This window comes from Echinops telfairi, unplaced genomic scaffold, assembly GCF_000313985.2.
Source record: "Echinops telfairi isolate 266 unplaced genomic scaffold, ASM31398v2 ScPeMD7_23;HRSCAF=83, whole genome shotgun sequence".
In the NCBI taxonomy this organism is placed as follows: Eukaryota; Metazoa; Chordata; class Mammalia; order Afrosoricida; family Tenrecidae; genus Echinops; species Echinops telfairi.
In genome coordinates, this window is record NW_022103920.1 from 16,615,981 (window position 1) to 16,626,720 (window position 10,740).

Below are 10,740 nucleotides of genomic sequence, written 5' to 3' on the forward strand. Positions count from 1 at the left end.
TATGGATTGCGATAAGAGTTGTACAAGCCCCCGATAAAATGATATACATTTTTTAAAAATTGCTTATAACCCCCAAACCCAAAAAACCAAACCCACTGTTGTCAAGTCAATTCTGCCCCGTAGTGAGCCCACAGCATAGAGTAGTACTGCCTCCATAGGGCTCCCAAGGCTGTAATCCTTATGGAAGCAGCTGGGGAGTTCAAAGCATGTATAGTACAGAAGAGTCTAGTGTCGAGGTAGCCATTTGTACAAACCTCCCAAATACAAACACAACAGCACAACAAAGGAGGGATAAACCCCCCAAAGGCAGACAAACCGCGTCCTGGGTGTGGGGAAAGGGTGCCTGAGCAGAATGCGGGCGTACTCACATGAGTGCTGGGAGCGGCTCTGGGAACGGCAGGGAACTCCCACTGGTCTGCTCTGCCTTCAGCAGCCTGAGGTTTTCACTGGGCTGGGAAGATGGCAGGAGGCTGCTTTCAGTCTGTGCAGAGAAATTCAGAGTTGGGTTACTAGGTTTCCTCACCCGTGCGTGGCCTCCCAGGAGCAGAACTTTGAAAGAACTCTTGGGATCGTGCCTGGGTTGTGTGGTTAGATTGGTCTGTGGACCCCTCCCCTAAATCCGCGTTGACTGCCTCTCCCTTGTACCAGGGGAATGTAAGCCTCTTTGGAAATACAAGTTCCTGGATTATGAACTCAACGACTGAGTGCTGAGTTGACTGTTCAAACCCACCCAGAGGCGCCTCAGAAGAAAGGCCTGGAGACCTGCTTCCCAAAGGTCATGGCCTTGAAACCCCTATGGAGTGCAGTCCCAAGAGGTCAGCAGGAGTCGGAATGAACTTGGCATTTGCTTTAGAGTTTGTGCCCCTGAGTGTGATATTGCTTGAAAACAGAGATTTTCTCATGTGATGGTATTAAATTCCAACCAGTGTAAAGTGGGTCCTTATCCCAATCACTTCTATATTATAGGGGGTGGGGGGAAACAGGCATAGAAGCACATGGAGGGAGACAGATGCCAGGTAAGGATCATCAACAAGCCAAGACATGCCAAGGAACCAAGGAGCCATGTGATCTACTGACAAGAAAGGAACCCACACAGCTAAGGTCCACCCCAGTTTGGATGTTCAGCCTCCAGAACAGAGAAAATGAAGTTCTGTTCTTTAAAGACACCCATGTGTGGTGTTTGGTTCCAGCAGCACCAGGGAATGAGGACACTGGGTTTCACTGTCGAGCCTTGGAAACCCGGTCCTGGACCCTTAGGCCCCAGAATTATCAGACCCAAAGCAGGCCCCAGGCAGGAACCTGTCCTCTTCCTGACCAGCTGTTGGGGCTCCTTTGAAGCATGAGAGCCGAACGTTAGGAACCAGTACAGGCAGGTTAGAGAACCAGTGGTCCACCAATGTGCTGGATTTGAAAATTGGTAGTAACGTAGTTAAAGTATATAACTTGCGTGACGGGAGGGGAAGGTTTAGATCTTGAAATCTGAAGGTTTTAGGCAACCCCGTCTCTCAAGCTCTTCCGTTCTGTCGTCTACACCGAGCAGCTCCTGGGAAGGCCTTGTGTGTGTTCAAAAATGCCTTCCATCAACTGTCACCCACACCCGTTGCCCTGAGTCAATCCCAAGTCATGGTGGCACTGTAGGTCAGAGTAGCCTGCCCCTGTGGGTTTCCAAGGCGGTAAATCTTTGCAGAAGCAGGCTGCCAGGACATCGCCAACCATTCGGTTAGCAACCAGTGTTCCAACCCCCGTGCTACAAGGGGTAAAGGTAAAGCAACTCCTTTGGGAAATATTTGGTCGATTTCAGCACATAGTGACCCCACAGGACGGAGAACTGTCCCTGGGAGTCTGAGGCTGTGAATCCTCAAGGGAGCAGACAGTCGCATTTTACTTCTGCTCAAAGAACACAGATCATGCAATAGAGAGAGAGCCTTGAGATAGATATAGATATAAATGGTCAAATCCACTGGAAACCAAAGAAATATCCCTTCTTACCTATCATCATTAGAACATTGATCAAAAACTGCATATTGCTCAATATGATAAAGATACAGTGATAAAGCTTTTCATAGTCCTGGTGACAGGACCCCACTTTCATGCACAGGAAGCATGTTTTGCCATCTGCAACTTTCCTTCAAGGTGCTTAGTCAGGACACAATGCTAATTTTTTAACATGTTGCTGTAAAAAAAATAGATGGCATGCTTATGAAAATACCCTAAGAGAGGGCAAGGTTGACAAAAAAAAAAAAAAAGACAACATGGGACTATTTGTGTGAAAATGATGGTGCAATTCAGTCTGACCTTTAGGAAAACCAATCTGACAACATGCATCAAGGCCCTCAAACAAGTTCATGCCCTTTGAACCACTGATTCTACTTCTGTAAATTTGGCCAGAGGAATCATCACAAATGTGGGCACGATGTAAAGGGACTTCAAAAAGTTCCTGGAGATGTAGAATGGAAAGATAATGGAATTTCCCCCATGAACTTTTTGAAGCCCCTTCCTATGTAAATGCTTGTGTGAAGAATTATTTACGACATGAACAAATCACAAACAACCCTGCATTTCTAATCTTTGGGGAGAGCAGTTCAGTATCTTTTAATTCAGTCATGCAATCGAGTTGTCTGATCCTTGCAAAGAGCTTTCAACAGGCAGGCAAAAAGAAACCCAACCCATGGCCACGGGGTCAATGCTGACTCATTGCCACCTGTAGGACCAAATAGAACTACTTCCTAGGGTTTTTGAGGCTGTAAATCTTTACCTGAGCACACAGCCTCCTCTTTCTCCTGAGGATCAGTTGATGGTTTGATCCACCGGCCATTAGCAACCCAGTGCTTAACCCACTAGGCCACCAGGGCCCTTGACAGACAGAAAAGTGCTTCAAATAGAAGATGGGAAAAGCAGCCATCAGAAATGTATGCAGATCTAATGTCTTCACATATGCAAGTCATCATTCATTGTGGCTCGGATCACAGCTGTTGGCAGTGGTGGCTAGGCACCATCTAGTTCTTCTGGTCTCAAGGCAGATGAAACTATGGCTCTTGTAAGCAATTAGCCCTGTACACTAGTTTATCCTCTGAGACTTAAGACTTCCATCTTTCTCTTTTGCTCCCTAATGAGTATAGACCAAGAGTTGTATGCTAGATGGCTGCTTTTAAAGACGACCCACCTCACTTGAATGTAGATCATGAACTTTGCGATGCCCATTGAGTTGTCCCATGAGATTACCTCAGACGCTTCTTAAAACCCTTTTATTGTGAATTAGGTGGGGGGTTCCGTTCCAGATCATCATCTTTGGACTCAGCAACTTATCCACCCTCACAATAACTTGGCCTGCCCCTGCTCTTGTCTCCTCTTCTCCCTCTTGTAGGATGTAATCTCCCCTTCACCCAAGTGAACATCCTTCAACCCTCTAGCCCAGGAGTCCTCAAACTTTTTAAACAGGGGGCCCGTTCACTGTCCCTCGGACCGTTGGAGGGCCGGACTATAGTTTTTTTTAAAAACTATGAACAAATTCCTATGCACACTGCACATATATATATTTTTTCAGGGGCAGGCCAACAAGGCTTGCATTTATTGAGTGACTGATCAATACAACTGCCAAGGCCACTGTGTACAGAGAAGAGAGGGGGAGTTTATTTCTTGGTCTCTTCCTCCTTGGACAGCGTCTTGATGAGCTCCCTTCTTGGCCTGCAGTTGCTCCTCTCGGCGCTTGTGTGCCTCCTTGGTCTTAGACCTGTGGGCCTCACCTGGTCAGCCAGGAGCTTCTTGCGAGCCTGGTCTGCCTTCAGCTTGTGGATGTTCCATGAGAATCCACTTGTTCTTCTTCTTTTTTTTTTAATCGTTTTATTAGGGGCTCATATGACTCTTACCACAATCCATACATACATCAATTGTGTAAAGCACATTTGTACATTCGTTGCCCTCGTCATTCTCAAAACATTTGCTCTCCACCTAAGCCCCTGGCATCAGGTTCTCATTTTTCCCCTCCCTCCCCACTCCCCCCTCCTTCATGAGCCCTTGATAATTTACAAATTATTATTTTGTCATATCTTGCCCTGTCCGACGTCTCCCTTCACCCACTTTTCTGTTGTCCGTCCCCCAGGGAGGAGGTCACATAGAGTTCCTTGTAATCGGTTCCTTCTTTCCACCCCACCCTCCCTCAACCCTCCCAGTATCGCCACTCACACCACTGGTCCTGAAGGGATCATCCGCCCTGGATTCCCTGTGTTTCTAGTTCTTATCTGTACCAGTGTACCTCCTCTGGTCTAGCCATTCTTACAAGGAAGAATTCGGATCATGATGGGGGGGTGGGCGAGAAGCATTTAGGAACTAGAGGAAAGTTGTATTTTTCATCGTTGCTACATCGCACCCTGACTGGTTCATCTCCTCCCCGAGACCCCTCTGCAAGGGGATCTCCAGTGGCCTACGAATGGGCTTTGGGTCTCCACTCCGCACTCCCCCTCCTTCACTATGGTAACATTTTTTTGTTCCGCCTGTTCTTAAACACATTCCCCTTCCCCTTCAGGGACAAGCGGTGATGCCTATGGCGGTCCATCTTCTTGGACTCCCGGTATTTCCTGAGCAGCCGGCGCAGAAGCCTCATCTTCCTCATCCACGTGGCCTTCTCGGGCCTGCGAGCATTGGCAGTACCCTTTCGCTTACCTATGCCCATATGCCTGCCCTTCCGGCAGGCTAGGGCGTGTTTGCGGCATCGCCCCGAGAATGGACGGCCACAGGCTTGCGGATGATACAGCCCTCTTTGATCAGGTTCTGGATGTGCTGACGGGAGTTGGCATTGGCCATTTCATTGGTCTCGTTGGGGTCCAGCCAGACCATCTTCTCGCCACAGCGGAGGGCGCTGGAGGCGACCCTGGTCTGAAGCCTGAGCATCCTCAAGGCTGCGGCCGCAGCGCCGAAAGGCGCACGTATCTTATTTAGAAGTAAAAAAACAAAACGGGCAAAACCACCCGGCGGGGCCGCATGTGCCTCGCGGGCTGTAGTTTGAGGACCCCTGCTCTAGCCTCCTGCTTCCCCCTTCCTTCCCTTGCCCTCCTCCCCCACCCCATGTTTACATCAAATTCTGATTCACATGATATGAAAATCTTGATTTTTCTTTCTTGTATAAAGTGGATGTAGACAAGTCTTTCTTGTATAAAGTGACCTCTTGTGGTTGAGTGACCTCACTCAGCATCATGTCCTTTCAACTGACCCAAGTCATGTGGTGTCTCCTTTTTTTTTTTTTTTTTTTAAGGGTTAGGATTAGGGTTAGTTTTAGGGTTAGGGTTTGTGTTAGACTTAGGGTTAGGGTTTGTGTTAGACTTGGGGTTAGGGTTAGGATTAGGGTTATTCTTAGGGTTAGGGTTAGGTTTAGGTTTAGAATTAGTCTTCGGGCTAGGGTTAGGGATAGGGTTACAGTTAGGGTTTTATTTAGACTTAGAGTTAGGCTTAGTGTTAGACTTAGGTTTAACGTTAGGTTGAGGGTTAATGTTTGTGTAAGGCTTAGGGTTAGCATTAGGCTAGGGTTAGTTTCAGGATTAATGTTAGGCTTAGCTTTAAGGTTGGTTTTAGAGTTACATTTAGGATTAGGGTTGGTGTTAGATTTAGGACTGGGTTAGGGTTGGTATTAGATTAGGGTTCTCTGCCATGACCCCATTCCCACTGGACATTTCTCCCAAGGATGGAGGAGGGACCCACTTACTGTTGTGTCGGTGGAGCTGCTGGACACCTTGGGTACCAGGCAATGAGTGAATTGGATTCGGGGGTCTTTGGTGGTGATGGACAGGCCCTTGTGCAGAATTTTCACCAAACGGACCCAGAACTGGAACACAGCCTCGGGGTGTTTCTCATGGAGCTTCAGGTAGTAGATCTTCTCCGTCACTGTCCTCACCCTCAGGATGCGCTGATGTCGGTCACAGATCTGCAGCTCCACATACTTCAGAGGCAGAACCCTGCACACAAGTGGGAGACCCACGGCACGACTCAGGATTTGACTCAACCTTGTTGGCGCCTACCTAGAACCTAGAGGCGGACTCCGCTCACCCGCCCCCCAACTCTGCTCAGAGGGGGCCCCCACGGGGATTGCTCAGGAACCTCCAGGACTCACTTCTTATGAAGGATTAAAGAGCGGCTTATTAATTAGTCTGCCCACACCCATGACAATGGCTAACAACAGTTGGGCTGTAGTGATCTCATGTCATCCTCCAACAACTGGTTGATGACGGAAGAGGGAGAATTCATTCCGTTTCACTGGTTGGGAAACGGGGGCTCAGAAGAGCTCAGTGATTTGCCCAAGTTGGATCTCAGTAAGAGAAACAAATTAGGGTTTTTGGACTCTGCTTCCTGGGCTCCTTCTGCTATCTCTCAGGACATTTCTATAGACCCCCCCCCCCACTAGGTGATAAGGGCCAAGAGAGGATGGACTCACTGCCTTCTTGTCTCCTCAGTGTCGAATATCTATTATTTTATATTTCAATGCTTCAAGATCCAGGGTGACTCTCACATTCTGTACCTTTTCTTTGGAAATGCTCTAGACCAGCAGTTCTCAACCTTCAGAATGCTGTGACCCTTCCATACAGTTCCTCATGTTGCGGTGACCCCCCCAACCATAAAATTATTTTCATCGCTACTTCATCACTGTCATTTTGCTACTGTTATGAATCGGGCAACCCCTATGAAAGGGTTGTTGGACCCCCAAAGGGGTCACAACCCACAGGTTGAGAACTGCTCCTCTAGGCTATTTGGAGTCTATACTGCGTCAATATAGTCTGGAGTCTATGTACTCTACTGACACAATCAATGTAAACTGAGCCCTCTAAGATCCTTGGAAACTAGACTCTCCCAAAGCAGACTGGTGCACCCTGCTCTAGCTTCAGCCCCAAGCCCAGTGTTCAGTGAATCACTCATTGCCACCGAGTCGATTCCAACTCTACCTGATAGGACAGGGTGGAACTGCCCCTGGGGGCTTCCAAGTCTGTAACTGCTTATGGGAGTAGAAAGCCCTGACTTTCATCCTCAGAGCAGCTGGTGGTTTTGAACTGCTGACCTTTCAAGTCACAGGCCAACAGGCAACCAGGACACCACCAGGTTCCTTCAGCACATGAGGAGGGCCCAAATAAAATGTGTTGAACGAAGGAATTCGCTCTACACAGCGTATTCCCTACAGAGCACTGCCCTTCCTTTTTTATCTAAGACCCAACTGCAAAGCAATGCACAGACCGGCCAAGTGCCCCACCCCCTCAGGGTCCCCGCCCCCACCCCGCCCCCAGCCTCAAGCCTCTCTTTACCTGTTGAGAGTGATGACGGGAGCATCCGCAGGTTTTCTCCAGGGGGAAAAAGGACTCCGGGACCAGGTGACCTTGCCCATTAGGAGGATGTTGGGCAGTGGCAGGGAGGGGACAGAGGAGGTCACCCCAAGGACCATGGTGGTAAACCCTCCGGAGACAATTGTCCATTTCTCAGGCTTAGTGACCTAGAAACCAGCCCCCAGGCAGACGAGTCAAAGAGTGGCAAAGCCAAGGGAGGCAGGACGAAGGAAGGGGGCTGCAGAGGGACTGGATCTCAGTGACACACGTGGAGCCCCTGTGCCTCTTACAAGTGGGTAGAACAGGGGCAGGGCTGTGACCTATTAGCCATCCTTTCTGGTGGTGTCCCCAAGGCACCCCTAAGCTTGTGGTGTCTTCTGCATTCCCCACTGTCCGTAGATGCACCAGTGAGAAAGTCCAGGGGGCATTGAGACTTCCCTCCCCCGGTGCTGGGGGCATTGAGACTTCCCTCCCCCGGTGTTGGGGAGGAAAAGCCAGCATCTTTCTAAGGACCTGGAGGAAAAGTTGTGCAAGAAAGTTCCAGAAGGGGTGGGGATCGAGGTAAAAGCTGATGTAAGATCCAGATGACCCACTTGGAGGGGGATTTGGGCGCTTCCCCAGGTTGAGGGGGGTTGGGGGGCTGCTGGACTCTTTGGATGTCCTCCCCTCCCCGCGATGGCATGATGGGACATTTTTGGCTAAGACTCTCCTCACTGTCCAGGCAATGGAGAAACACTGGGATGAAACTTCTGTAGAACCATAAAGACCCATCAGAGTAAGGGCCACGTGAGGGTGACCCTACGTCCCCAAGACCAGGGAGCCGTCTTCCAGTGCAAGGCCCCGGCCTGGCCTCTAGTGAGGAGGTGAGTTTATCTAGAGGAATGAACTGCATATCCACACACAACGCAGGGAGTCCGTGGGTGTGGGCAACGGTTCAAGCCCTTGGCTGCTGGAGGGGTGAGTGTTCACCCAGAGGTGCCTCAGAAGAAAGGCCTGGCGATTTACTCCTGAGACAGCAGCCAGTGACCACCTTAGGAAGCACAGTCCTCCGCTGGCACACCGGGGTGCCCATGAGTCGGCGTCAACTCAATGGCAATAGGCTGCTTTTCCATGGAGTACAGGGACAGGCTGGGCACTTGGAGGGAGGCAGGCGGCCCGCTGGTAAGACTGGATACATGTAAAAATGACCCCTCTGGGTGACCAGCGGCATCAGGCTTCCCTCAGCCCCCAAGGCTCACCCCCACCCCGCAGAGCATCACTCTTCTGGGGGCTGGGAGAACTAAGCATGGCCAATGTACTCAGTGGGGCTGGACTGTAACTAGCTCAAAGAGAGGGCATTGGGTTCAGAGCAGGGATTCCCTCTAACCATGCCCTTTGGACTACAGGCCCTGCCCGGGCGCTCCTGGCCCCTGTCTGGACAGTGAGCGCTGATTGCCCCTTTTGCAATCTACCAGTCCCATCCCTGCAGGACGCATCCCTGGGTGGTGCCATCACTGAAAGGTGAGCGGTTTGAACCCACGTAGAGCGGTCTTGGGGGAGCCCTGGTGGTGTAGTGGGTTATAGGTTGAGCTGCAACCTCAAAGTCAGCATTCGAAACCACCAGCCACTCAGTGCGACAGAGGTGAGGCTTTCTGCTCCCACAAAGATTTACAGCCTCAGAAACCAGCAGGGCAGTTCTACCTACTCTCTCCTCTAGGCTTGCTATGGGGTGGAGGAGGCAGAAACGACAAGACACCTGGGAAGTAAGGCCTGATGGCTCTGTTTCTGAAAGGTCCCTGCCTTGAACATCCTATGGGACGCAGTGCTGATCGGCACACACTGTCTTGTCAGGAGGGGGAATGACAGAGGGTATGGCTTTGGGGGCCTTACATCTGCTGCAGGTACCCCCAGGATGTTGTGGACAAGACTGAGGTGGCCATGCGACCCAGACCCTCTGACTTTCTCTAGCCTGGGTAGGTGCCCTCTGGTCAGTTCTGACTCATAGTGACCCATCCTGCGCCACTGTCACAAGTGCTCTTCTGTGGCAGCCACTGTGCCTGTCCATCTCGTCCAGGGCCTTCCTCTTTCTCACGGCCCCTCCGCTTTAACAGCCACTTAGTGGCTCCTTTCCTCCCCAGGGCTTATAAAGGGCACAGCCTCTCCTGCCTCTGCATGGGAACAGCTGACACAAGGGTACCTGGATGAAGTGGCTTTCGAACACTGCCGAGTCGGAGAACAGGTTGAATTCTGGAGAATGAATCAGTTGACACAGAAGGCCATTTTCCACCCCAAGTTTCACTCCAGGGCCAGGATCCCGAGTCTCAGGAGGGAGACCCCGAATCTTACTCATTGGTTCTTGGGAAGAATAGGCTGGCAGTGCATTTCTGGGGCTCCACGCAGGCCCAGCCCAACTCCAAGGTGTTGGTGTGACTGAGGCTCCCAGCCTCCCCACTCAGTCCATCTCCCATCCTGAGTATGGAGGGTCTGTGGGCTCACAATGGCTGCAGTGACATCAAGGACAAGCCGCATGCACTTGGCCCCATCTTTTAAACAGAGCCAAGGGTTGTGGGGAGACATCAGGGAGCTGGCCAGATGGTAAGAAGGTTCTCAGAGGAGGGCTTTCCAGCAACTCACAGCTTCTCAGCTTCTCCCTCAGGGGGGTGCCTCCCAGAAATGTTCTCTCTCAAAGCAGATATCCCCACCTAAGGCCAAGCCCTGACCAGGGCAGAGGAGTTGGGGACCAAAGAAAGCTGTTTATCCAAACTTTCCCTACCTTGTCTCATGAGCTAAGGAGCCCTGGGGTGGGGGAGTGTTATTTATTGAGCTGCTAACTCCTAGGCCAAAGGTTCAAGCCCACCAACTGCTTTGATGGAGAAAGATGAGGCTTTCTGCTTCTGTAAAGATTTAAAGTCTCAGAAACCCAGAGGGACAGTTCTCCTACAAGGTCACTTTGAGTCGGGTTGTGAGGTTTTCTCTTGGAATACCTTGAGCCTGTTTTTAATTTCAGATCGTTAACAGTGGCCCTGGGCATGCTGGACCCAGCTCAAAATAGATTTCAAGAGCCAATTTTGAAGGTTTTAAGAGGTTTACAAGCTAGTTGTGAAATACCACAAAAAAGAAACATGTCAACTCTTAGCAACCCTATAGGACAGAGTAGAACTGCCCTTGTGTGTTTCCAAGTTTAATGGAGACTGTAACTGTTTGTGGGAGTAGAAAGCCTTGTCGTTCTCTCAAAGACAAGCTGGTGGTATTGAACTGCTGCCCTTGTGGATTTTAGCCCAATCTGTAACCGCTAAGTCACCAGTTGACTCCTACTTATAAAACACAGGCATAATTAAAATTAAATAATATTATAATTAAATGAGCTTATAAAAGATAATGACAATAAATATCTAAAAGCTATCACATATATATATTTATTTATGGTCTGAAGTTATTTGCATCTAAGACATCTGCCTAGCTA

At 49.9% G+C, this 10,740-nt stretch overlaps 1 protein-coding gene and 1 pseudogene across 1 annotated transcript in view; both read right to left on the bottom strand.

Moving 5' to 3' along the window:
- Window positions 1-9,665, bottom strand: part of GARIN1A (golgi associated RAB2 interactor 1A) — an 11,813-nt gene extending 2,148 nt beyond the window's left edge. The window contains exons 1-4 of the mRNA XM_045288880.1: window positions 9,475-9,665; window positions 7,281-7,465; window positions 5,696-5,945; window positions 369-481 (exon numbers count right to left, since the gene is read on the bottom strand). Of these exons, the coding sequence (XP_045144815.1) occupies window positions 369-481; window positions 5,696-5,945; window positions 7,281-7,465; window positions 9,475-9,627 (701 nt within the window). The 5' untranslated portion in view covers window positions 9,628-9,665. The remainder of the gene's footprint in view (window positions 1-368; window positions 482-5,695; window positions 5,946-7,280; window positions 7,466-9,474) is intronic.
- On the bottom strand, window positions 3,630-4,887 carry LOC105979072 (annotated as a pseudogene).
- Window positions 9,666-10,740: the final 1,075 nt, after the last annotated feature.